Source organism: Ammospiza caudacuta, chromosome 1, assembly GCF_027887145.1.
Source record: "Ammospiza caudacuta isolate bAmmCau1 chromosome 1, bAmmCau1.pri, whole genome shotgun sequence".
In the NCBI taxonomy this organism is placed as follows: domain Eukaryota; kingdom Metazoa; phylum Chordata; class Aves; order Passeriformes; family Passerellidae; genus Ammospiza; species Ammospiza caudacuta.
In genome coordinates this window covers 4554922-4582604 of record NC_080593.1, presented here as the reverse complement: position 1 = coordinate 4582604, position 27683 = coordinate 4554922, and the positions used below count along the sequence as shown (strand labels likewise).

Here is a 27683-nt window from a genome sequence, read left to right as displayed (position 1 = left end):
GTGCCGCGCTCCACCCGCGCCGCGCTTTACCCCGGGCCGCGATTTCATCATGCGGGGGGCGGGCGCTGCTCCGCCCGCTCCCCCTCCTTCTCCTCCTCCTCCTCCTGCCCATGCCGCTTCCCCGTAGCGTCCTGCCCGCCCTGCTGCGCCTCCTCGCCCGCCCGCTCCGCTCCGCCGCCGCCCCCCCCGCCATGGACGGCCCGCAGGCCGAGGCGCTGCTGGCGCCGCTCCGGAACGCGGTGCGGCAGCAGGTAACGCGGCCCGGCCCGCGCCCCGCCCGAGGGGCTCGGCGGTGTCTCCTGGGGGTCGGGCGGGCTGTGGGAGATGCCCCCGGCCCCTCCCGGGGGTTGCCCGCCCTGCGGAGGGGTCTTGGCGCATCCTCCCCGGGCGCTGCGGCGGCTCCGGCTCCGGCACTGCGCGGCCTGGAGGGGACCCCGGGGACACCCATGGGGACAGCTGTGGGGACACTCATGGGGACACCATAGGGACACCTATAGGGACACCTATAGGGACACCCAGGGGTGCTCGGCGGGTGCGGGATGGTCCCGCGGGCACAGGGAGGGTGCCGCGTGTGGGCTTCCCCTCATGGCTCTGTGCCCTCGCCGCGGTGCCGGGGCTGCCTGGCAGGGCTGGGTCTGTGCCTCAGCCTACCTGGGTGTCCCCTCCCGGGCTGGCTGTGCCCAGACTGGCCCTGGCTGTGCCCTGCCTTAGGCTCTGCTCGTGTCCCCCGTGTTAAGCAGCCCCCTCGTCCCTTCGGGGTCACGCCGTGATGTCCCCTTAGAGCTGAGTTTGTGCCGGGTCTCGGAGGTAAATGACGTTCATTTGGAGTCGCATGTTTGCCTGATGCAGTAAGGGATGGTAGTTCCTTTGCATGTTTTCCATTTCATCATCCTGATTAATCTAGGTGGGTGATGTGTCCTTTTAGCTGGGGCTGCATCGCGTTGTCTTCCCGTCTCCCTCCTTTTATCTTTATTATCCTTCTTACCTGAGAAGGATTTGGTTGTCTTTTAGTTTCCTAAATAAATATTGTCACTCTGGCTGTGTATTGTAATGGACCTGGTGGAGTTCCTTCTCCTCTCTTCACCACCTGCCAGACCTGTGTCTGTGTGTCCCCCATGTGTCTCCCTTAAGTGGCTGAATCCATATTATTCTCACACAGAGCTATGCGTGTGTCCCTTGTATTTGCAGATTTGTGCGTGTGTTTCCCCATTAAATGAGTGGATTTATGGCCCTCTAATTATGCCAGCACTTCAGTGAGTTTTTATTATGAATCACTGTACAGCATAATGCCTTGGCAAGAGAGCTGCTTGTAAATAAAGCAGTGATCTCTAGAACCAGCCAATTTATTTAGTTTAAAATCCTGGGTGCTGTCATTTGTCTGTGAATACCAGGGCACCCCTTCTTTTCAGGGGTTGAGACTGTGGTGTGGGGCACCAAGGGAAAAATAAACAATAGTCCAGCTGGGGCCACACATACTGTGCTGTACAACTGGCTGTAGTAATTCCCGGAGATGTTTGCACAGGAGGAGAGGGAGGGGATAACAAAGATCGGGGTGGTTGATGCCTCTGGATGCAGGAGTCTGTGTCTGGCAGCTCCAGGAGAAGTGGTTTAATTAAACCTAAGGGACTCAGCCTATGGAGAGGGAGCAGCCTATCTTCCTGCAGCAGTGCCTGATGCAATAAGCTGCCGTGATCCAGGGGTGGATCCCTCCCTGCTTTGCTGCTCTGTGGGACAAAGCTGCAGCAAAATTTGCCACATCGAGTGCTGCTGTGCACTCCTCCTGTTGGGCAGGGCTGGAGATCGGAGCTTTAATTAGATTGAGTCCTGTCAGCAGGGATAATTATTTGCTTCAGTTGTGTTTGCTTTTTATTTTTTGTTTTTTTTTTTCTTTTCTCCTTGCGTATGTCTGAGCACTCTTACTTATAGGTCAAGACAAAGAGTTGCTGTGTGCTGCTTTTGGATGCTCAGCACTGAGCAGAGTGAGGGCTCTGTTGAGTCAGCAGGAGCTGCTTTGCTGCTGCCTTGATGTTTTTCCACTGCCGACCCCCCTGGCTCAACAAAGGCAATTTGGACTCACTACTTTAAAACAGAAAAACACCAAGATCAGATCCCTCCCTCTGCCACGTTACCCTGGAATGGCAGTTGCACTCCTCAGCCCCAGAGTGAAACTTTCACGTTTTTGTTTAAGTAGTTAACAGGAAGGAAACAGCAGATTTGTAGCTGATGGGGTTAATCCTGACAGGATTCTTATTTTTCCTTCTTCTCATTGTGCGTGTTTTAATGCAGTCCTTGGAGACATCCTTTTATTAATAAAATGCACTTTTGAACCCCTCAGTCTCTGGAGCACTTTTATCTTTTCTAATCTGATTACAGAATAGCAATCTGTTTATTCTCTTCTCTTTGCTTTCTCAGTTACCTGTAATGTTTTTGTCAGGAAAGTTCAGAATTTAGGGAAAAAATTGGTATTGTGGAAATGTTGTAATCTCTGTGGATTGTGGTTTTTTTCCTTTTTTTTTTTTTTTTTTTTTTTTTTTTTCTCAAGATATGCAAGGTGCAAGAAAAATGCTGAACTTGGAGTATCCCATTTTTAGAACATCCCACTTGGGGCAGCTTTGAAATTTCTGTCCTTTTTCCTCCAGCACCTTTGTCCTTCTCAGTAATTCAAGCTAGATCTTGGTTTTGGTGAAGAAGAGTGGACTCAAAGGAAGACTTTTAGTTCATTTATCTCCAGGAGCAAGCTGGCCTTGACAGCTGAGGATCATGTTCATAAAAGAGCCCTTTTGGGTGTGTAGGGATTGAGATTTCCCTGGGCTGAAAGGGAGAATCATCCCCACAGGGCAGAGACACCTCTGTGGAATTGTAACAAGGGGGTGGTGGTTTGACTCAGGTCAAGACCTCCTGTAAGCCCACTGCAGGGTTTTGCTGCTCTGAAGTATTTAGACTTTGGGGATTTTTTAAAAGGGTATTTTTATTTTGTTGTTGACTTTTTTGTATCTCAAAGTTACAGAGCAGGTTTAAAAAATAATAATAATTTTCACTCAAAATGCAATGTTTTCTTTGCTTAGACATTGGACTGCAAATATCTGTCTTCTGTGAGACTTTCTTCTGAATATTTGTGTCCTTACTGGCCAGTTTTGATCAGGTAGAACAGAGGAAAAGTCTGAAATGGTCATAGGAAGAAAAAGGAGGGAGTGGAAGGAAGAGAAACCTCCTGGAAGGAGATGGAGAGCACAAAGCCTGGGTTCACCATCTGAGAATCCACTTAGGGCATCCTCAAAGACAGAAACAGGAGTTTATGATGTGCATAGAGCAATGTAGTCCCACATGGAGATTGAATAGCAGGTCTGTGATTTATCAGCTCTGTGGGGTGGTTGGATTTCCCTAATGAACTCTACTCTCCTAACTCTTAAAAGTGTTTAAAAGACTCTGCTAACTTAAAAGTGTGTTTCTCACTTGCAGCCTCCGGACACCTGTGTGCAGGCTGGACAGAAATCTCCTTTTGGATTGCCAGGGGAGCTGGAAGAAAGAGAGATCTCATCTGTGGCAAAGAATCAATCTGTAATGTTCTTTTTGCCCTAGGGAGAGCTGGTGAGGAAGCTGAAGGAAGAGAAAGCTCCCCAGGTGGACATAGACAGAGCTGTAGCAGAGCTCAAAGCTCGGAAGAGAGTTCTAGAAGCAAAGGTGAGTCTGGAAAATAAATTCTGAGCTCCACAGTTTTGTCTGAAAAGCCTTGAAATTTCTTAATTCTTTATTGCAGGTTTGGTCTAAACAGTTCAAATTCAGTCCTAGATTCAGTCCTAGACTGAATCACTTCTGAAATAGTTTTTACAGGTTTCCAGCTAGTGGCAATTTCATTCTTTACCTGTTACACTAATTTCTGTTAGCATTAAATCAGTGTGGAAACAAATACATACGAGTTCAGGTTGTAATCAAAGCTGAAATTGAGTGTATATTCACTAATCTTTGTTTGCTATATAGATTTTTTGTGTGCAGAGTGAGAGCACATGCTGATCACTGTGGTAATTTTCAGATTCTTTGTGCATTGAAATTCCCTGTCATTGAATATGTTTCTTTAGAAACCACCCATTTTGCTACAGTAACAAAGTTTCTGTAGATGTTTCAAATAACCTGCAGTTATTCTCAACCTTAGAGGTGAAATTGTATCCCCTTTTTTAAATACAGCCAAACTCTGAAGTCTTTGTGCAAATTAAAGGATGAAACTTGAAGTTTGTTGTTTTTAGATCCATAAAGAAGTAAAATACGTTTCTTATCCTGTGAGCTTCCCCTTCCCAGACTGAAACAACAAAAAGAAACTCTTGAAGCTTAAAAACAGTCACTTGTGCAGATTCACCCATGTTCTTTTAATTTCTATTTCATGTAAACATGATTGTAGCTGTGCCTGGGTCATACTCTTAAAAATAAATGAATTAATGAGTAAATGCAGCACTTTTTAGAGCTGCCTGACTGTGAGAGTGTGAGTTCACCTGAACTGAAACCCATTGACCCTGTTTGTCCTGCAGGGTCACGTGGGATGAACAGGTGCTGCTCTCTGCCAGCTCTGCCCTTGTGGCTGCCTGTTTACATCCACTGAACCCAAGAAAATGTCATTTTTACTGAGTGTTCAGCATAGGGACTGGGCTTTGGAACCATTGCATGACACCTGCATTGATAACTAGGTCATCCTGCAGGAAATACTACCTAGGTGTTCTCCCAGTTTGTGTACCAACTCTCAGGAGCTCGGGGAGATGTCAACAGGCAGGTGAGGGGTCCTGGTGTCCCTGTGGATGTCACCAGATCAGTGAGGGGTCCTGGAGTCCCTGTGGATGTCAGCAGGCAGGTGAGGGGTCCCTGTGGATGTCACCACACCGGTGAGGGGTCCTGGTGTCCCTATGGGATGTCAGCAGGGAGATGAGGGGTCTTGGTGTCCCTATGGATGTCAGCAGGCAGGTCTGGAGTCCTGGAGTCCCTGTGGATGTCAGCAGACAGGTCTGGAGTCCTGGTGTCCCTGTGGATGTCAGCAGACAGGTGAAGGGTCCCAGTGTCCCTGTGGATGTCACCAGGCAGGTTTGGAGTCCTGGTGTCCCTGTGGATGTCACCAGGCAGGTGAGGGATCCTGGAGTCCCTGTGGATGTCAGCAGGCAGGTGAGGGGTCCCTGTGGATGTCACCAGGCAGGTTTGGAGTTCTGGAGTCCCTGTGGATGTCAGCAGGGAGGTGAGGGATCCTGGAGTCCCTGTAGGTGTCACCAGGCAGGTGAGGGATCCTGGAGTCCCTGTGGATGTCACCAGGCAGGTGAGGGGTACCTGTGGATGTCACCAGGCAGGTTTGGAGTTCTGGAGTCCCTGTGGATGTCAGCAGACAGGTGAAGGGTCCCAGTGTCCCTGTGGATGTCACCAGGCAGATCTGGAGTCCTGGAGTCCCTGTGGATGTCACCAGGCAGGTGAGGGATCCTGGAGTCCCTGTGGATGTCACCAGGCAGGTGAGGGATCCTGGAGTCCCTGTGGATGTCACCAGGCAGGTGAGGGGTCCCTGTGGATGTCAGCAGGCAGGTTTGCAGTTCTGGTATCCCTGTGGATGTCAGCAGGCAGGTGAAGGGTTCTGGTGTCCCTGTGAATGTCAGAATCCAGGTTTGCAGTTCTGGTGTCCCTGTGAGCCCCAGCTCTGTGTTGCAGGGTGCCTGTAGGATGCAGTGGGGAGGTTTCTGAGCACTTACACAATTTGTGTGGGCTGTCAGTGCAGGGCTGACCTTGCACATGCAGCATCTGCCCTTGGGAGTGCAGCACTCCAGTACTGGGAGTGTCACTCCTGATGCTGTTCCCAGCAAGGATCACAGTCCCTTCCACCTTTGGGGGAGGTTTTCAAGCCCTGGGGTTCCTACTTGAAGATGCCAGAGCAGCTCTGAATTCGAAGCTTTGATCAGGGTGGAGCAGCTGAGTACACAGAGTACAGTGCTTTTAAAATTAGACCATTTATTTGTCATTATATATGATAGAAAGGGGAAAATACATGGACACACAATACTTTCTGTTACCCAAAGACTTTTCCAAGTGATAGTGTGAGACACTTAGGAGGATCTGAATTTATTGCACTTCTGGGTTTAACTGCCTTAATGATCAAAACAGCTGCCTTGAAAGAAAACTTTGAAGTCTGTTGACCTCCCTAATGGATTAGATTGCAAAAATCACAGGTTTTCAGATAAAGCAGTGAGTCTGCTCTTTAACACTGTCACAGTATTTTGTCAGAGCATTAAGGCACTCCCAAGTTTTCTGAGTGCTGAAAAAAATTTTACAAATAGATTTTTCATGCACAAATACCTACAATCATCCGTTTGGCAGAGCATGAGGATGATGGTGCTTGTAATCTTCATAGTCAGAATTCTTTCATGTGAGGAGCACTTTACTGAAAGGTTTATGTATGCCAAGAGTTGGATGTGTGCAGTCTGAGATGGTCACTTAAAGCTCTTTTCACAGTCAGGAGAGGGAAGAAGGTCAGAATTGGTTTGGAAATTGGCATTTTTTGCAATGATTGTGAAGAAAGCTGAGGATAACTCACTCAGGGAAAGTTAGGTCATGAGTCCACCTCAAGTGTCTGAAATGATGCTGCATTCAGACAAGGATGTTCATCATTGAGCACTTGAATCTCAGTGGGAAGATTCCTCTTTGGAAAATGAGGATGTTGACAGGATACCTTTTCTTCAGAGTGGTCTTTGCAGACTTTTGACTCACAGTGGTGAGTGAAGAGGATCTCTCCTCCTGCCAGAATCAGGAGCTATGAACTGGTTTTGTTTTGCCTGACTTACAGGAGCTGGCCTTACAGCCCAAAGATGACATCGTGGACAGAGTTAAGATGGAAGACACTCTCAAAAGGAGGTTTTTCTATGACCAAGCTTTTTCTATTTATGGAGGTATGGCTTTGAAGAAATGTGCATTTGAATCCCTTTAGGCTAATTTTCTGGTTTTTCTAGCTGGGTGAAATTCTGCACTCTAGCAATGCTATGTTAATGTGGCATACAAGATTTTTTTTTAAAGTTTGCTTTAAACTTTCCTGCTTGAGTCTGTAAATCTTTCAAAAATTCCTCCTTCCTGAAGTGTTTGGGTTAAGATAGGGCTCAAGTTTGTTTTGTGCTCTCTGAATAGAAATGAGTGGACTTTAGTATGCATGTCCTGAGGAACACATTGGTAGAAGATGGCTTCTTTGCTGAGGGTAGGGTGCTTGGGGCTTAAGGAGATCAACTTACTTATAATCATTCATCTCTACTTGAGCTTCTCTTGGCAAATTAATCACAGAATATTCTGAGCTGGAAGGGACCCACAAGGATCATGGAGTTCAACTTTTAAGTAAAAGGCCCAAAAGGAGACCAAAAATGCTCAAACCCACTGTGAGCTTTAGAACCTGTTCCCTCAGTGAACTTTGCCAATGAACTTTATGGCAGAATAAATGTGGCTGTAAACCTCTTCAGATGGCTGATATGAGCATCTCAGAAAGCAGCACAGTTCCTCTGTGGTTACTGCTCTTTCACTTTAGATACCAAATTAAACACTCTGAGTTGATTTATTGGCTTTCTTTAAATCTTTGCAGCCACACTGTGTTATTTATTACTGAATCTTCTATATTCAGATTCCTCCTTCACACAGATTATTGCTCCCACAAAACTTTCCACAAAACAGAATCCATTGGTGGAGGGAATGTGGTTTTTAGAGTTGTTGATTGCAGGAGTTTATCAGTTTTAAATTCTGTCACTACCTGATGCCTCAGTGCTCTGCAGCTGAACTGTGCTTCATGCTCATAAATGAAACCAGCTGATGGAAATGCTGAGAAGGGAAAAGACATCTCTTCCAAACAGTGCAGCTTTGTACAATCTCACACTTCTTTTTTTACCTGTTCCTCTTTGCAGGAGTCAGTGGTCTGTATGACTTTGGGCCTGTTGGGTGTGCTTTGAAGAACAACATCATCCAAGCATGGAGACATCACTTTATTCAGGAAGAGCAAATTCTGGAGATTGACTGCACCATGCTCACACCTGAGCCAGTTCTAAAGTAAATATGGGTCTTTTTTTAAATTTTTTTCACCTGCAGCATGTAATTTCTGGTCTCAGGTGCTTTTTACAGTGTTGTGTAAAATCCACAGGGATCTTGAGTCTGGGTCACCCAGTTTCACACCATAATTAGGTTCCAGTGCACAGGTCAGTGTGATAAGCTGCTGTTGTAAATCAGGGAAAGCAGTGGCATTCACATTTGAGAGTTCAAAGCTACCTAGAAGACCCATTAGGTAAGAAATTGTCATTATTCCTTTTTCTAAAAGATTAGGATGACAAGGAAAGGGCAGAAGCTTCCATTCAGCTGAGATATAAAATACGGGGAATATCTCCACCTGAATTACTGGTTACTCCTCACTACTGCAGGTCTGTTGAGTTTTGATCATGATGCAGTTCCTGAAGGCATTAAAGTGTAATCTTTGTGACACATTTTAAGATTGAGATTATTGATACTTCCCACAGATCATATTTTCTGAGGGGTAATGCTGTTTAACCTGACTGTGTAATCTGAAGCAGTTTTTGAAGGATTTCACTTTGATAAAGGTCTGTCCACTGGGATCACACAGACCTGGGGCTGTCTGGTGGCAGCTGTCACATTCCTTGTTTTGTGTCATCTCTTCTAGGACTTCTGGCCACGTGGACAAGTTTGCTGACTTCATGGTGAAAGATGTGAAAAACGGGGAATGTTTTCGTGCTGATCATCTCTTGAAAGGTTTGGTTTTGTTCCAAGCTGGGTGGGCCTTGGGATTTCTTGCAGGGGTACAAGCACTGGAAATAGAATCTTTCTCAAGGAAAGCCTGCTGGTGTGGCCAGTCTTTGATACTTGTGATTGTAGTAATTAATCATACCATACCAAAAATCCCATAGGTTCTGTTTGTGTCTTAAATGGGGTTCAGGATCTCTGGTGAAAACACAGTTGTGTCCCTTTTTATAAAACCCAGTGTCATCAGGCTGTGAAAGATTACTGTGTTGTCTAAGCCAAAGATTCCCATATAACAAGATTTTTGTACTCCAGTGCATTTTGGCCTTAGTTTTCTTGAATTTAATTTGCTTTTTTAAGTACTGAAAAACAATTTATTGATGCTGTGAGGGGTCAGAGTGTGTTTTACCTGTGAGAGGTCAGTTACATGGCAGTGGTTTCATGTATACCTTAGAAATAGACTTCAGGCATTTCTTTAATTTGCAAAGTCCTCACACTTCTTCCTGGTTATTAAAATTTGTTTGGAAAAACAAACCAAGAATGTCACAGAAATAAGAAGCCTGTTTGAAAACTTTTTCAGGTACAGCTCCACTGTGAATGGAAAGATTGTTCCACTCTGCCTAAATGAGTGGTGCTCTCTGGTTTTTGAGCCTTTTCCTTTAAATTCAAGTATGCAGAACAATCTATATTGGCATTAAAGTAGTTTTCATGATATTAAGAATTTCTTTTGGTAAAAAAAAACTTCAAAAGAAGCCCATCCAACCTCTGCCTCCTTTGCTGAGAAGCCTCACCAAACAAGTGCGTCCCTGTTGGGCAGCCCCTCCCTGTGAACAGCCACCTGCTGTTACTGCCAAACTGAGCTGTTACTGACTAAAAAGTCAAATTGCTTTTTTCAAACAAGAGTGGGAAGCCTTGGCATCACTGTGTGCCTTTGTGTGTCGGGGAGGATGTTGTGCTGTAACATGGAATGCAGTCCAGCCCCCCTGTACCTGCCTCTGAGAACAAAACCAGCCTTGCTGCTTGGGATCAAACTAGATTTAATTTCTAGTCTGTAAAATAGAAAGCAAGAAGAGGATTACAAGGGACTGATTTGTTTTAGAGAAATAATATTGGAAAGGAACTGGATAAGAATGTGTTGTTTTCCTTGTGGCTCTCCAGTACAGTGAACTGTAGACATGACTGGAGTTACCCTGTCAGGACAAGTTGTGGACATCACTTAAATCATGCTGGGGGATCCTCCTGAGCTGTTTTATACTGGGGTCAGTGATGGAGCTGCAATCTAAACTCATGGCCAACTTTTCTTCCAGCTCACCTGCAGAAACTGATGTCTGACAAGAAGTGCACAGCAGAGAAAAAGGCAGAAATGGAAAATGTTCTAACACAGGTGGGTGCTGCACAGGGAGGAAATGGAAAATGTTCTAACACAGGTGGGTGCTGCACAGGGAGGAATTGGAAAATGTTCTAACACAGGTGGGTGCTGCACAGGGAGGAATTGGAAAATGTTCTAACACAGGTGGGTGCTGCACAGGGAGGTGGCTGCTTCAGGGACAGGGGTGTGTGACAGTCCAGAGGCAGTGGCCATTTCTGTTCCTGAGGATGCTCAGAAGTCTTTACCCCAGAGATCCTCTCAAATACAGTTGAATTGTTAATAAATACTTTGAGCTTGCTCATGAATCTCATCTCCCTCACTCTTTTGGAGAGTTTCTACTGTAAATGAATCTTTTGAGTATTGGGTTGGTAGGGCTGGAGCTGGTTTGCTCTGTTTCACTTCATACCCTGGCAAAAACCTTTTACATTTGTCAGACCCTTCTGTGGGATTGTCATACAAACGAACAGAGATGGATCACAAGTTTTGTCAGGGTTTCTTTGAGTCAGCTCAGCACTGATTTGCTTTGTTCTGAAATTGTCTCAGTGCTTTGAAGCACTGGAGATTTGTTCCTCTGTCTCTGGCACCCCACAAAGATTTTTCCTGTGTTTACCATGAGAATAGTTGGTGTTCAGTCTGACATTCCTGAACAACTGTACAAATATTTGCCTTTATTATTTTGTTTTCTTTTTTTTTAATGTTTGTTCTTGTGACTTCTAGGATAAATGCTTCCAAAGCCACGCATTGAATGAATGTTTCCTTCCAGAAACAGAAACTATTTGTCAGTGTTTTGCATCACTGAGCAGCTGTCATTAGGTTCTCCACACTACAACACTTTTACCATCCTTTAGGGAAATCTCTCTATTAATAATAGAGTATTTTTATATCCTGTGTTTGGATTTATTTTCCTGATATATGAAAGATCATGACAACTAGAAATGCAGAACAGCTCTGAAAGAGCATCTAATGCATAGCTTGAGTATTGTGTTTCAAGCAGCAGAAGAAAAAGGAGTGAATGCAGACAAAGCCCTGCAGAAATTTTAGCTTTCTTCTCTCTCACTGCTGTATTTTTTTGCTCCCAGCACAGATCTCCCCATGTTTTAGCTGAATCTGTTCAAAGGAGTCTGTTCTGGTGGGTGGTGGTGCAGTCCCAATGACTTTCCTTGTGCTTTACACCCACTCTGAAGCTCAGACCTCCTGTGGTATGACTAGTCCCAGACCTATTACTAAAATGGGTTTGCAAATGTGCAAAGTGTAGTCTTCTATCACTGGTTCAAAATTCAGCTTGCTTGAAAATTTAGGTTAGAAGGGAATATTTTGGGCAGGTGATTCAGAGCTGTAGATCATGCTCAGTAAAAGATAAAGAGGACATTCATTCCTGTTATCTTGTCTAGTAATTAAAATAATTCTCTTGTGTTTTGGTATTAGTTGGACAATTATGGCCAGCAAGAGCTTGCAGATCTCTTTGTGAACTACAATGTGAAGTCCCCTGTCACTGGGAATGACCTGTCCCCTCCTGTTTCTTTCAATCTGATGTTCAAGACCTCCATTGGGCCTGGAGGAAATATGCCTGGGTAGGTGCTAATTTCATTCTGCTCACACTCTCATTGCTTTAGAGATGATTTGGAATAAAAATGAAATCTCTGGAGTAGCCTTCCCCTGCCTCTCACTCCCAGCCTCCTGTAGCAGGTTAGCATTCCCTGGAGTCTTGGGGAAAGGCAGGAGAAACAAGGGGCTGTTGGAGAACCATGAAAATACTTAAAAGCACCCAAAATACTGATCCCAGCTGTGCCCTTGCTGGTTGGAGTAGTTTTCATAAAGCCAGTTAATGCTGGTCTCCAATTGTCACTGACTTCATGGCTGTGGAGAACCTACTTCAGGATATCTGTTTGAGGAAGGAGGTGAAGTTTTTTCCCCTTCAGTCTATTGCTTAATTGGTTTTTTTGTCTGGAATTAAAAGTCTGAAGAGAAAAACTTTCACTTGTGAGTTTTATAACAACTGTGGCTTTCTCCCTGCTTTCCCCACCCTTAAAACTTCCTGATTTTTCCTTTCCGCCATCTCTTTTCAGCTATCTGAGGCCAGAAACTGCACAGGGAATATTCCTCAACTTCAAACGTCTGCTGGAGTTTAACCAAGGCAAATTGCCTTTTGCTGCTGCCCAGATTGGAAATTCCTTCAGGAATGAAATCTCACCCCGCTCCGGCCTTATCAGAGTGAGGTACTGCCAACTTCCTCTTCCAGGGCAGGAGGGCACCTGGGAGCAGGGAGCATCTTCCTTGGTTTCCAGGGTTTGTGCAGCATTGTTTCACTTTAGTGCTTTCTCCCAGAGGAATCCTGGTTTTGTGCCTGGTGAGCCTCAGGCTCTACAGATAAATTCACAGTTTAGGTTTGAAGTATAGAATTCTAAGATTGGCTTGTGAGAAGCAGAATCTCTGAAATGGTTGTTGTATTAGAGATAGACTCAGTTTCACGGACAGAATTTGGCTTCCATCATAGTCTAAAAGAATCATGTCCAAGGTAGCTGTGTACTCTACAGGGCTTTGCTTATTTGCAAAGTGCAATTTGTTTATGTGCAATTTGGAAATTGCACTATTGCTTATGTGCAATTTCCTTTGAAACTGAAATCTAAACGTGCTTGACCTTGCAGCAATATTTCCTTGTCTCAGTCCTGCAGATCCTGCAGCTCTACAGCTTGCTGCAAAGAGGAAGTTGGGAGATAACCTGACTCAGGACCAGGGTTGGTGTTGCAAGATCAGTCAAGCTGGAAAGCTCAGGGTTATTGGGAATTACTTCAGACAGCAGTTCTGTCTCTGGATAAAAGTGATTATTGCCTTTCACTGGGGATAATCTCTGTATTTAAACTGATCTATCCTAATTGGAAATCTCTTCAATATAATTTGGAACAAGGGCTCCCATGCACAGGCAGTGCATGTTGTAAACTTGGTAATTGATTATTTTGTGGTGCCATAAATGTCACTGAGAGGCCGTGACATCATTAGCACAGAGGGAACTCAGGAATTTCCTCAGTCCTCCTGTTCTGTTTTGCTTATCTGGAAATGAGAACTTCTCTCATTGAAATCATCTTCAGTCAAATATAAATGATATGCTTGTGGCACATTTATTGGAGACTGTTATTATGCAATCACAGCAAATTACACCCTGATGGCTGTGATTTACAGTTAATGATTACCTAGAGCTTTTTTAAAGGTTGTTGATAACAAGCTAATTCAGTGGAAAGTGATTTCAAGCAAGAAAGCTCAGAATCAATCTCTGAGTAAAGATATATTAAAGACAAGTTCTTAAAACAGAATTCATGCCATTGCTGCATGCAGCAGTATCATTATCTTCAGGAAATTACCACCTCACCTGGTTATTTTTGGCACCTCTGACATGAGTTAAAGCTACTGATTTAATCAGCAGACCCTGTGAGGAACAACTGCTTCTAATATGGGCATCAAAGCAGTCTGGAAAAACTCTAGAGAACTTCTGGAAGTATTTCCAAAGGTGATGTTCTCTGCTCTGATTCACAGTGGGGTCAACCACAGCCTGGAGAGCTCTAGATGAATCTATAGAAAGTTTAGTCTAGAGAGCTTCTGGAAGTACTTCCAAAGGTGGTGTTCTCTGCTCTGATTCACAGTGGGGTCAACCACAGCCTGGAGAGCTCTAGATGAATCTGTAGAAAGTTTTGTTAGGATTTTGAAGGTGAAACTAAATCCAGTGATGAGACTGGTCCGTGTCCTGCATAGGATTTTAAATTACTGGCTTTCTGTGAGAGGCTGAAGCACAATGGTTTATTAGGGTCTAATGCATAAAATATTTAATGTGTGTGTGTTTGTTTTCACTAGGGAATTCACCATGGCAGAAATTGAGCACTTTGTGGACCCCAGTGAGAAGAACCACCCCAAGTTTCAGAACGTGGCAGATCTGAACATCCTCCTGTACTCGGCCAAGGCGCAGGTCAGCGGGCAGTCAGCGCACGTCATGCGCCTGGGAGACGCTGTCCAGCAGGTAACCCTCCCCCTGCAGGCTCATCCAGCTTGCTCCTTGCAGTATTGCACTCAGGGCTAAGTTACAAACTGGATTTTTAAAATTAGGGCTCTGACTGATGGGTCTGTCCAGTCCTGTGTTGGTCTGAACTCATGTAATACAGTTGGAATATTCTGAATTCAGGACATGGATCACTGGGCCTGCACAAAGTTTGTGTTGTGTTGGTGCCAGCTGGGGTTTGCTCCCTGATTTATGAGTAGTTTCTCTTCAGTGAATCAGTGAGACTGAGATCTAGGACTGGCCCTAGAAGAGTGTAGGTGATGCTGGGATAGGGGTTGGAAGCTAAACTTCACACTTAGCTAGTGAAGAAGGGCAGTAAGCAATATTAATACAAGCAGTATCTAGAATCTCATATTCAGCTGCCGATCCCCATGAGTACATGGCTTGCATAATTAGGTGAATCACTACCTGATTAATCTAATTATGAATGAGTTGATTTACCAACCTCCTCCTCCTCATTTCCTCCCAAATGAAAAAATGACACCCAAATGAAAAAAAACCCAAAAGCCACCAAAACACAGCCTTTAAAAAACAAGCAAAGCAAGAAGTCCCAAAAACAAGAGCCAAAAAAACCCAAAAAGAGCACCACCCCTCTGTTGTATTGCAGCTGTGAACTGCAGGGTGCAGCTGTTGTAATGCCAGTGACTGCACTCTGCATACAGTGGGGTATTTACAAGTAGGTGATGCTCAGAGCCAGTGGGTGATGAGTCCTGGAGTGACAGTAACTCACTGTTTGATCAGATGGAGATGCTGCCAGTGCCACCTGGTGAATTTGAAGAGATGGAACAGCTTCAGGAGAGACAGAACTTAACCACAAGTTCTATCTGTAACGTGTCAGGTTGCCTGCAGAAGTTCAACAAGTCATGACTTTGCTTCCTTAGGAATTCACATGGGTGTTTTCTTCCTGCTCTTTCCCCCTGCAGGGTGTGATCAATAACTCTGTCCTGGGTTACTTCATCGGCAGAATCTACCTCTTCCTCACCAAGGTCGGCGTGTCCCCGGAGAAGCTGCGCTTCCGACAGCACATGGAGAATGAGATGGCTCATTATGCCTGTGACTGCTGGGATGCAGAGTCCAAAACCTCCTATGTGAGTGGGCAAAGTGCAAACAGCAAGGGGAAGCCCTGTCAGATCTGGTTTATTTCTGACTTTTTTTTAAGTTAGGGCTGTGGGTGTGATGCATCTCTCTGGCTTCATGTTGGTCTAAACACACATAATGCAGTTGAAATATTCTGAATCCAGGACCAAGGGGCAGCTCAGCTCCCTGCACAAAGTTTCTGAACTGTTCATGCTGCTTTGGTAGGTCCAGGCTCCTTTGCTGGAGCCTGAAGTAGCCTGGGGACACTTCACTGGTCAAATCTCATCTGGAGTTAAAGGGAACTGAGTCCTGGTGCTTTCCAAACACTGTAACCTCTCTAACAGCAGTGGGGAAGGATTTGTTTTGCTGGAGGTGTTATTCCAAGGCACATTGCTTTCTGCTTGAATGCTTGCACTTCCTTTCCCTCTTCCATGCTGTGAGAAATGAGTTCACTCCTGCCAGTTCAGACAGCTGGTACTGGAAGGAAAATTCCTCAAATTCCTCAAGGATTTGTTATCATCTTCCTGCTGAGTCATTAAGAGCTTTTTCATTCAAGCCTTGTTGAGTGCCTTTTTCCCCCCCATGTATTGTTGGTTGGATTTAGACTCATCACTAGTGATGTTTCATTACAGCACATCAGAGGAATAGCAGCCAGTAAAATTCTGCCAAACTGAAGATTTTTTTAGGAAAAAACCAAACCTCCTGCAGCTCAGATGAGTGATTTGTCTTCATATAGAAAAGACCTGAAGGAATGGCTTCCTCTGAATGTCCACAGCTGTCCTCCACAAGTTCACAGCTTATCTTTCCAGCCAGCCCAAAACTGGACATGGTGTGAGCCACACCACGTAAATAAGATTATTCAACTTTGCAAACCTTGTCATGATGATCAGGACAATGCTCACAGAGCAGGGTGTCAAACAGCCCAACCCAGGAGTGAGCACAGCAATCCCAGGGGTATGAAAGGAGAACCTTGGGAGCTGGACCATGCTTTGGTTTGTTGCTTAAGTCTGATTAAAAATATTTGCAGCACTCAGTTGTAAGAAGGGAAGTGGTCTGAGTAGCTTAAAATCCATTCTATAAATTTACTGCACACAATGGTGTGGGTTAAGGGATTTAAAGATCCAACCCACCTCCCATGGGCAGGGACACCTTCCAGTATCCCACGTTGCTCCAAGCCCCATCCAACCTTGCCTTGAACTTTCAGGGATTCAGGAGCAGCCACAGCTTCTCTGGACACCTGTGCCAGGGCCTCCCCACCCTCCCAGGGAAGAATTTCTTATTAATGTCTAATCTAAACCTGCCATCTTTCAATTTAGGGCCATTCCCCCTTGTGCTGTCACTCCATGTCCTGGTCCAAAGTCCCTGTCCAGTTCCTGGAGTCCCTTTAGGTACTGGAAGAGCCTTCTCTTCTGCAGGTTGAACAACCACATAAACTTGTATTCTATGTTTTCTGAGAAGTAGCTAATTGCTACTGCTTTTTTACACTAATAGGCAAATTTCTGCAAAAATCCTCCAAAACACCCTGAAACACCACAATTGTCAAGCACAGGGATTTTTCCTGTTGACACACCTTTTCTGATACCCTGCTATATCACTCAAGCTTGGAAAACCACACAACATCTGGCTGTCTGTACATCCCACACTGATGTGACAGTGAGTGGGAGGCACTTGCTGAGCCTTGTCTTAGATGGGATTGTCTGTTAGGAAATCCAGAGGGAGGTTGGATTTGCTGCTTCACCAATCCAGTGTGACCAGTGTTCTGAGATTCCTCCTTGCCATACATGCTGAAATACTGAATTAAGAGCTTCCCTTGCATGTGATCTTTGTTGTAGCAGCTCCTAAGCCAGGCTTTTGGCCATTCCAGTGTGGTTGATTCCCTGCTGTGTGTCCCATGGGGACATGATGCCCTGTGTGCCTGTGGCATGTGAGTGATAGGGCTGTGTGCTCTGGCCCCAGCCTGAGCTCTTGGCACAGGGCTGTGCTCTGCCAAGCCATGTGGAAAAGCTGGCCCTGAACACAGGCACTGGGCAGATGACTGATTGTTTCCTCTGGAAACAAATGGAATCACTCAAATGAGGGAGCAACTGGTGAGGGAGGGCTGCTTATTGTAACAGAGCTAATTATGTAGAAAAAACAGCCATGGGAGCAGGGAGGGCTTAAGGGTGAATAAACATATTTGATGGTTAAGTGGACAAAAAAGTGGAGTTGGTGAAAGCTTCCAGTTTTGTTTTTTCAGGGTTGGATTGAGATCGTTGGCTGTGCTGATCGTTCCTGCTATGACCTTTCCTGCCATGCCCGTGCCACCAAAGTTCCTCTCATAGCTGAGAAGCATCTCAAGGAACCTATATCCTTTCAGAATAAAGCAGCTTCTCCTCAAGGGGACAGGGATTGGGCAGGGAGATGGCTTGGAGATCTGCCCACCTCTATTTCAAGTTACATCTGTTTATTTAGCAGGGAAACATATAACTACAGGCCAGCATGACTTTGGGAAGTGACCTGGAAAGAATTGAGCATTTGTTACTCCTTTCCTCTCTTGGAGGGAAATTCCTTCATCCAGTAGTGGAGGAGATGCCTTTGTGTTGTGTAGCAATTAACTTAGACATAATGAAGGAACCAAGCCCTGCTTTCTGTCCTCACAAGCTCCTTAACAGCCTTGCACAGAACAGTCAACATTGTTCAGTTTGAGGCAAATAAGGGAGCCATTGGCAAAGCTTACAAGAAGGATGCCAAGGTGGTGATGGAATACCTTTCCATGTGTGATGAGTGCTACATCAACGAGATGGAGCAGCTGCTCAACGAGAAAGGGTGAGCTCTCTGTGTGGTGCCTTCCTCTGACACCCCAAAGGGCTGCTGCATTATTTGAGCCAGTTGAAACCAGTTTCCTTGTGAGAGCTGGCTGTGTTGGCTATCTGAGATGTTTGAATGCTCTCACCAGGCATTGCTGGTCACCCATAACATATTTCTGGGTATATGCACATAAATATTTGTTTGTCTGTGTGGGAATGAGCTGCTGGCTTTAGTAGGATCATCCTAGAAGAGAAAGAGTTCAGTAAAATGGGAATTGTTTACCAGCTTCCCCACTCTGGTTTGAGAGTGGACCAGGACTGATTTAAAACTTTAATAACATAATCCTGTGACTGATGGAACAAAATAGTTTAATGAGAAGTAAAACTTGCCTGAGTATCCTCAGTGTTTAGTGAGCTGCTTTAGGACCTGTTACAGCCTTTAATTTACTGTGGCAGGGATTTGTATGATTTGTATGATTTGGGATTTTCTTTGACCTGCCTTCCTAACAACTGAAAATATGAGAAATCTTTACAGTTGTCAGATTTGGCTGAAGCAGGCCAACAGCTGTCTGTTTTAGGGGAAAGCTAATGGTGCAATAACAAAAAAATAAACTTAATTTCCTGCTTGAAATGGTACAAGGTGTAGGATAAATGAAAACATTACAGAATGGTAATACTTTCATCTTTCTTTCTTTCTTCCCCTGAGCTAAAATTTATTTCTTTCACATCTCTATGAATGTGAGAGTGTAGGAAAAAACAGTAGCACTCAAAATGAGCAGAGAAATTATTGCAGAGAAGAAACTTAGTCCATCCAGAATCTCCCTGAAGTGGTTCAGTAGATGAGTTAGAAGCAATATCCCTGGTTTTATTGATAGTGCAGTGCCTGCTTTGTGTGCCTCCCTTTGTCTCTTTGGTGTGTAGGCTTCATCCTGAGAATTTCCCAATTGACTTTGCTTCAGGCTGTTAACCACAGCAAAGTTCACTGTGATTATGAAAATGATTGCTTTTAATGTACATGTAGTAATTTTATTATTAATGCAAATTTCTTTTAATGGGTATGCTACGTGTTTCTTTCATCTCTGGGGTTTTCCCTGGCTTCTATCATCCCACTCTCAGAGTCAACCAAGTGATGCAATTAAGGAAATAAAACTTGTTTGTTTATTGCTGTAGCTTTTAAATGACTTCTTTTTCCTTTGCAGGGAATTCACTGTTGAAACTGAAGGGAAAACTTTTCTATTAACAAAGGACATGGTTACTGTGAAGAGATTTCAGAAAACACTACATGGTAAATTTAATTCTTTGTTGTTTGGTCATCATCAGCATACACTTTATTGTATGAACTTTATTGGTAGCATTGTCCTGTTAATATTGTAACACAGCATAGGAAAAATGCCAAATGTAATTTCCTTGGAATTCAAGAGTGAGAAGGCTTTTGGAAAGTCAGTGACTGCATCTCCACAGAGATAAGTCCTGATACAGGAAAGGGGACTAGAAGGAAACTTTTTCCAAAATGCATGGATTTAGTTCCTCAGAGAAGCCAGATAAAGGACCCTGAGTTGTTTTCTACAGCCTGAATATGTCCTGTACATGAGCTAAGTCCAAATCTCTATTTCAGGTATTTGAATTTAGAGCAGAAATGTTTAATCTTTTATTCCATGTACTGAGCAATAGGAGAGCGTCAGCAACCACATCTTTTTCTTGTCTAAACACATTTTTAATGGTGATGTGTGTTACTTTGTGTTTCAGTGGAAGAAATCATCCCAAATGTCATTGAGCCCTCGTTTGGCATTGGAAGGATCATGTACACAGTGTTCGAGCACACATTCCGCATCCGGGAAGGAGACGAGCAGAGAACGGTGAGTGCTGGGTGCGGGGGACGGGGCAGGTATAAGTCCAATGGTGTCAGGAACCCACGCCTTAAAAAAGGAACCCACTAGGCCGTGGCAAAATATCCAAATATGGATAACATTGTAACCAGACCAGTGAGGAGATTTTTTGCTTTTATTTCCAGCACATCAGTCTCAAAATACAAAATGGAGACATGACAGCTCACTGATCCACACCAAAAATGTCTCCACCAACAGCGCTGGTACAGCAATACATAAAATCATCTCAGACTAGAATTCAGCCGGTCAGACACAGAAAACACATATTGACAAGCATTCTATCCAATCTTATAAAACATACGTAATCGTAGCTAAAACAAAGACTAGTTCATAAGAGACAAAGAACAGAGTTCTATTCATGCTAACCTTCTAAAGATATACATTAAATAACCTTGTTGCCATCCTAAAGCCAATTCCACAAAGACCTATTGTGGTTTGTCACGTCTACTGCTTGGGAAACTTTTCTGCTTGCATGGGAAACTTTTCTGCTGTATTTGCAATGCTAACAAAACTTCAGTCTGAGGCCTATACTTTTTTAACCATTTCCTAAAAACCCTCTAACCTTAAGGATTCCAACACTGGGCAGCTGCAGGCACCTGCCCTGCCTGACATCCAGGGAAAGGGCTGAAACAGCACTGCACAGTGCCCAGCAGAGAGGGGAGAGCCAGCTGGGGTGTGGCATTGCTGGATTTGCCAGTGTTGGTGTTGTGAAGGTCCTCAGGACAAGGTGAGAGATGAGAATTTGACTCCGAGTTCTCAGAAGGCTGATTTGTTATTCTGTGATATGATATGATGTTATATTATATACTAAAACTATACTAAACTATGGAGAAAGGATACAGACAGAAGGCTAGAAAAGAGTGATAATGAAAACCCATGACAGACTCAGAGTCTGACACAGCTGGCTGTGATTGGCCATTAATTAAAAACAACCCACCCAAATTTACCCAACAATCCTAGGTAAACAATTCTCCAAATCACATTCCAAAGCAGCAAAACATGGAGAAGCTGAGGCTTCTCATCTTGCCAGGAGAAGAAATCCTGGTGAAGGGATTTTTCATAAATATCATGGTTACACCAGAGTACTTTTCATTTTTACCTCAGAGTATTCTGCTCATGTGTGCCTGAGGCTCCTGCTGGATTCCTGGCAAGGGGGTGAGAAATTCCTCCTTCTGCATCCACACTTGACAGTGTTCCATTGCTCAAAGAAAGGCTTATCTTCAGTGTTTAATTTCCTTTCTTTCTGTTGCCTTTTCTGGAATCTTCTGTGCAGCAGGATGGACAATGGACTGTTTGCTCAGTCCCCTGTGAAATTCAGCCTTCTCTGGTTCTGGACACCCCTAAAACCTTGGCCTGAAGCTTTGTTGTAGCAGGGGCCTGAGGGAAGTGTGTGTTTCAAACAGAGCTTCCTCCAGCCAGTGCCCAGGTGTGGTGCTCTGTGCCATTGCTGGTGGTACACGAGAAGCTGGCTGGAAACTTTGTGCTGCCTCCTGCTTGTTTTCCTGGCTCCTGGACTGTGTTCATAAAAAAGAAACATTACATTAAAAAAGTGCTTTTTTGTGTCTCTGGGTGCCACAGGATGTGGAACATTTATGACTGGAGGAACAAGTTTCAGGAATTCAGTTAGGACACAGCTGATTTGGAATCCCAGACTGCTCCTGAAGTATAAAATATTGGATTTACCTTCCTTCTAGTACCCATTTACTTTCCATGTAGCCTGAACTCCTTTATATTATGGTACATCTCACGTGCATTGCTTCTGTCCCTTTTATGCCTTGCCAGGAAAGATTTTATTATTTTTCCCTCACTTCTGGCACATTTTTATTTTCTGAGGGTGTCTGAAGGGTTCTAAAAATCTTTTTGCTGCACATGCTCCATGTATGTGGAGTCTCAAACAGGAAGTTTGGTTTAGACTGTGGCTAAGACTAAATCTCCTGGAAAGACACCTCCACCCTTAATTTTTCTGTAATTCAGATGAGGTTACAGTTCTTTGGGAGGGCTCTAATAGACCTATTCTGGTGGGAGGTAACATTTAGCTGTCAGGAGATAAGGGGGAATGGAGGCTGGAGAAAACCAGTCCTGCTCCAGTGGTGAGAGATGTCACTGCTGGTGCCCTAGAGTAGGCCAGAGACTCCCCTGGAACACTCCCCCTGCCTCAGTCAGAGCTTATTCTCACCTCTAAGAATCTGATCTGACCACAAAACTGGTATTTACTGACTTGTGCTTTTCCTTTTCTCCACAGTACTTCAGCTTCCCAGCTGTTGTAGCACCGTTCAAGTGCTCCGTTCTTCCTCTGAGCCAGAATCAGGAATTCATGCCTTTTGTCAAGGAATTATGTAAGTGTGCTAAGCACTTTGGGGCTGATGGGGCTGTGCATTGGGAAGAGAGGGCGCTCAAAATAGCACTGGGATCATGTGGCTCTCCAGAGTGCACAGGAAGAGTTGTTGACCTGAACCAGCTGAGTGTCCACAAGCTTTGGGTATCCATCAAACTCTTCAGCTATGCTCAAAAAAACCACCACCATCTTTGTCTCTGTGTTGGTTTGGAGTGTAGAAGACATTGCTTTTTTTCCGTTTCAAAAATAAATCTTTCCCACTGCTTAAGAGAAGCTGGAGCAGTGGGGGGTTTTTGTTTTGTTGTTAAAGTTTGCTTTGTTTTTATTGGCCACCTCATTTATTGAGTCTGTCCCAGAGCTGCTGAGTCTGCAACCAATTCTGTCAAACTGCCCACTGATAATGGGCATCATGGGCAAATATAGGGGCCATAAAACTGAGCAGAGGAAGGGTAGGAACAGGGGTTGCATGTCAGACAGTGCCTTTTGCTGTCAGCACCAGTTCTGCTGGGACTTGGTCTCCCTGCTCTGGATGTGCCCTGCACACTGAGGCTGGGGGTTGGTGTTAAAGCAGAGTCATGGCACTGATGGCAAGGGGAAAAACTCGGTGACTTTGCTCTTGGAGTGAGAGTTGTAGTGCAATGTGGAGAGCTGGGAGAGAGCAGCGTGGGTTTGACCCTGTGGTCCTACAAAGAATGGAACACTGGATGTTCTGTCAGAGTGAAACTGGGGCTCTGAGATGCTGCTTGCACCTGGGACAGGCGGTGCCTCATGGGGTGATGCCTAGAGAGGCTGACCTGGAACAGAGGCTAGAGAGTGTTAAAGGAATAAAGTAGGGATTTATTAAAAAGCCTTCAAAGAATACACTTTGGGCAGTACAAGAGCCTGGCTGTGGCTCTACCCAGAATGGACTCAAGATGGATGCTGGGTTTTCACACTTTCATAAGTTTTGGTCCATTTTCATATTGGGGTTAATTGTCCAATTACAGCTCCAGGTTATGCAGTCCCACCCTCCCAGTTTGCTCTCCTCAATTTGCTGTTTTTACACTTTTTGTGCCTGAAGCTGCAACGGTGTCCTTGGTTCTGGGGCTGGAAAAGGAGTGTTTTGTGTGACTGAACTGTGAGGAGAACTTGCTAACACTCTATATGAAGTTCAGAGTCACACCCTAAGGCAGTACAGGAAAATACAAAAGCTAAAACTTGAGACATCAGGGGTACAGGGAGCCTGTTCTGGGGCTGTGTAACCATCCCTGCTCTGCTCCCTGCAGCCGAAGCACTGACCAGGACTGGGATCTCCCACAAGGTGGATGATGCAGCAGGGTCCATCGGCCGGCGCTACGCCCGCACGGACGAGATCGGCGTGGCCTTCGGCATCACCATCGACTTCGACACCGTGAACCGCACCCCGCACACGGCCACGCTGCGCGACCGCGACTCCATGCGCCAGATCCGCGCCGAGGTGAGCGGGGCACGGCTCACAGGGCTCACAGAGATCACAGAGATCACACACAGCTCACACAGAGCTCACACGGCTCACAGAGATCACACACAGCTCACACAGAGCTCACACGGCTCACAGAGATCACACACAGCTCACACAGAGCTCACAGGGATCACAGAGATCACAGAGATCACAGGGCTCACACAGATCACACACAGCTCACACAGAGCTCACACAACTCACACGGCTCACAGAGATCACAGAGATCACACAGAGCTCACAGAGATCACAGAGATCACACACAGCTCACACAGAGCTCACACGGCTCACAGAGATCACAGAGATCACACACAGCTCACACAGAGCTCACACGGCTCACAGAGATCACACAGATCACACACAGCTCACACAGAGCTCACACAACTCACACGGCTCACAGAGATCACAGAGATCACACAGAGCTCACAGAGATCACAGAGATCACACACAGCTCACACAGAGCTCACACGGCTCACAGAGATCACAGAGATCACACACAGCTCACACAGAGCTCACACGGCTCACAGAGATCACAGAGATCACACAGCTCACACAGAGCTCACACAACTCACACGGCTCACAGAGATCACAGAGATCACACAGAGATCACACAGAGATCACACAGAGCTCACACAGCTCACACAGCTCACAGAGATCACAGAGATCACAGGGCTCACAGGGCTCACACAGCTCACAAGGCTCACAGAGATCACACACAGCTCACAGAGATCACAGGGCTCACACAGCTCACAGGGCTCACAGAGATCACACACAGCTCACAGAGTTCACACTGCTCACAGAACTCGCACAGCTCACAGGGCTCACAGAGATCACAGGGCTCACACACAGCTCACAGAGATCACAGGGCTCACACACAGCTCACAGAGATCACACTGCTGACAGAGCTCACACAGCTCACAGAGCTCACACATCTCACAGAACTCAGAGGGCTCATAGAGCTCTCACAGCTCACTCAGCTCACAGCTCATACAGCTCACAGTACTCAGAGAGCTCACAGAGCTCACACTGCTCACAGAATTCATAGAACTCAGACAGCTCACACAACTCACAGAATAACTGGGTTCAAAGAGGCCTTCAAGATCATCAAGTCCAACCCAGCCCCAACAGCTCAACTAAACCCTGGCACCCAGTGCCACATCCAGGCTTTGTTAAACACACCCAGGGTTGGGGACTCCACCACCTCTCTGGGCAGCCATTCCAGAACTTTATCACTCTTTCTGTAAAAAACTTTTCCCTGCTATCCAGCCTGTATTTCCCTTGGTGCAGCTCGAGGCTGTGTGCTCTGGCTGTGTCAGTGCTGCTGCAGACAGAGCCCAGCCCCAGCTGAGCACAGGCACCTTTCAGGAGCTGCACAGAGTGATGGGGGCAGCCCTGAGTCTCCTTTTCTCCAGGCTGAGCACCCCCAGCTCCCTCAGGGGCTCCTCACAGGGTTTGTGTTCCCAGCCCCTCTCCAGCCTCGCTGTCCCCTCTGGATGTGCTCAGTGTCCCCAGGTCCTTCCCAAGCTGAGGGGCCAGAGCTGGGCACAGCACTCGAGGTGTGACCCCAGCAGTGCTGAGTACAGCACACAGGGCTTGGGGGCTGGCATAGCCAAGGATGCTCCTTTTGGCCTTGGGGACAATATCCCCTGCTGATTCTGATCTGTCACTAATCCTTGTGGGAGCTGCCTCAGCTCTGTAACAATTAAGCTGTTGTAGAAATCCCCAGGACCAGATCTGGGTCAGACAGAAGGTGCTGGCCCAGCTGATAAAGTGAGCAGAAGTTTTTGTTGTTCTTGCATGCAGAGGTGTTGATCTTACCTGGAAGCCATGCCTTGTGCTGACTGCACTGCTCTTCAGAGTGGCTCTTTCCAAGAGCAGGCTGCTGAGTTAAAGCATTGACTTTAAAGCATTGACACAACTTTTGGGTTGTGTCTGGCTTTCAGAGGCTGATCTCCCTGTAATCCACAGGCACCAAGAAGCAGAACACGGGTTTGCCTTGCAGCTGCTGTTGCCTGTGCAGCACCACAGGAGCTGATGAACCACTGCCCCAAAGCTGTGCCCTAAGCACACTTGGCCAGTGTGGCTGCAGTGCAGACTGGAATAGCAAAATCCTCCCTGTGGTGGGCTCTGCCTCTGCTCAGAGCTGTGGATCTGCAGTCTTGAGAGGTTTTTAGGTTTTTCTTTTCTCCCTGATGTTCTTTTCTCCCTGGCCTTCACCCCAGGCACAGGAGGAGATGGTGCTCACCTGTGAGGCTGAGTTGTAGCTCCACAGAAGCACCTGCAGTGCCTGGGGCTGCTGAGCTGGCTGGGGTTTGGCTGGCAGTGCCAGTTCCTCAGGGCACCCTTCTGTCTCTCCTGGGCGACCTCTCACTGCCAACCAGCAGAGATGAGATTTTGCTGTCCTTCAATTTCTGTAAATTTTCAGTTTTCTGGCTGACCATTTGCACCATGACAGTGTGCTGTGAGGAGCAAAGAAAAGGCAACTTGCAGCTTCTTTGGTGCTGGTCTTACAGTGGATAGGGCCTAGCTGAATCCTGGCTTACAGCATCTTTTGGATGTGTGTAAAAAAAACTTTTGGGGTTTTTTTCCTTCCCAAACTGTAGCACAACATTACCTTGCCTTGGTTGACCATTTCCCTCCTGGATCACCCTAAGAACAGTTTGATCTAAGGTGTCTTAATTAATGTTTTTCTCCCCAAAAATGATCTTCCAGGAGATACTTTGTACCTGTTCTATTGCTGATGTAAAAATTGCCCAATATCCAGCTTGATTTTGGTGACTTTGTGTTTCTGATGTCTTTGTGGCTTTTCCTGCAGATCTCTGAACTTCCTGGCATCATCCGAGACCTGGCCAATGGTTATCTCACCTGGGCTGATGTTGAGGCAAAGTATCCACAATTTGAGGGACAAGAGACTGGCAAAAAGGACACAATAGAGGAATAAAGAAAAGGACCTGAAGAAAAATCCTGTCAAAATGTCCACTTTTTACTGTTCATGTTAATATGAAATAAACTTACCATGTATTATTCAGAGCTGCATTATTTGTGCACACAGGGACTATTTGGGTATATTTTTCTTTTCCTCAATTGCTGATCAGATTTAACTTTAAAAACTGAAATAATTGCAGCCTGAACTGAAGGTGTTACAAATAAAACCACCATTGTATATGCCTGCCTCTCTGTTCCTGCAGCCTTGTGCTTTCTTTAGAAAAAATGCCCCTTTTTTTCTCTTATTTTTTGCCCTCCTGCTCAGGGCTGTGGGTGTTACAGGTTCATGGACAGGATTTCATCTGGGTTTGGGTCACCCTGGGCTCTGGTGGAAGGTGGTCCCAGGTGCAAGGGCTGTGTTTGTGAAGGGATAATCCCATTTCCAGTCCTCTTTTCTCCACTGTGGTTCAAGCAGCCACCTCAAGAGATGGGTTCAGTGCTGTATTTTTGGCTGCAGGTGTTAAATACCTGTATTTGGGCAGAATTGGGAGCACTTGCACAGAGGAGAACAGAGCAGGGCTGGAAAATCCTGTTCCAGTTCTTGCTGCTGCTGGACACGGTTGGTTTCCTTGGCTGAGGGAGCGAGCAGCAAAGAGCTGGCAGGGTTGGTTTTTTCATTCAGTGTCTTCTGGCAGCAAGGGCTGAAACCAGAGACTGCCCTGAGCAGGTGGGAGAAGATCCAGGCACCCTTTCCCCTCCCTGGGCACTGGAGGAGCTCAAATCCCTGTGCTGTTAGTTTTGGGGAGCCTTAAACCCTCCTGACCTGGGCCAGGTAGGAGAGGCCTCACACCTTGTCTTGCAGGCTCTCATCCCACTGAGAAACCCCTGGGCTAGAAACCTTCCCTTCAGAGGGTTGGGAAGTGTTCTCCAAGTTTTTGCTTGGGTTTAAACACTCATTTAAAGAGAAATCAGAAAACACAAATCCTGGGATGGTTGAGGTGTGAAGGGATCATCCAGTTTCAACCTGCCATTGGCAGGGCATGTTTCACT

General features: G+C 45.7%; 1 protein-coding gene across 1 annotated transcript; it reads left to right on the top strand.

Moving 5' to 3' along the window:
- Positions 1-89: 89 nt before the first annotated feature.
- GARS1 (glycyl-tRNA synthetase 1) lies at positions 90-26870 on the top strand. The gene is made up of 17 exons (XM_058808156.1): positions 90-251; positions 3580-3681; positions 6800-6902; positions 7893-8034; positions 8657-8745; positions 10041-10117; positions 11528-11673; positions 12169-12318; positions 13946-14108; positions 15071-15235; positions 17461-17568; positions 17884-18029; positions 19210-19295; positions 19757-19866; positions 22139-22232; positions 23497-23687; positions 26524-26870. Exons 1-17 carry the CDS (start codon positions 111-113, stop codon positions 26647-26649), a joined length of 2139 nt encoding a protein of 712 aa, XP_058664139.1. The 5' UTR covers positions 90-110; the 3' UTR covers positions 26650-26870.
- Positions 26871-27683: the final 813 nt, after the last annotated feature.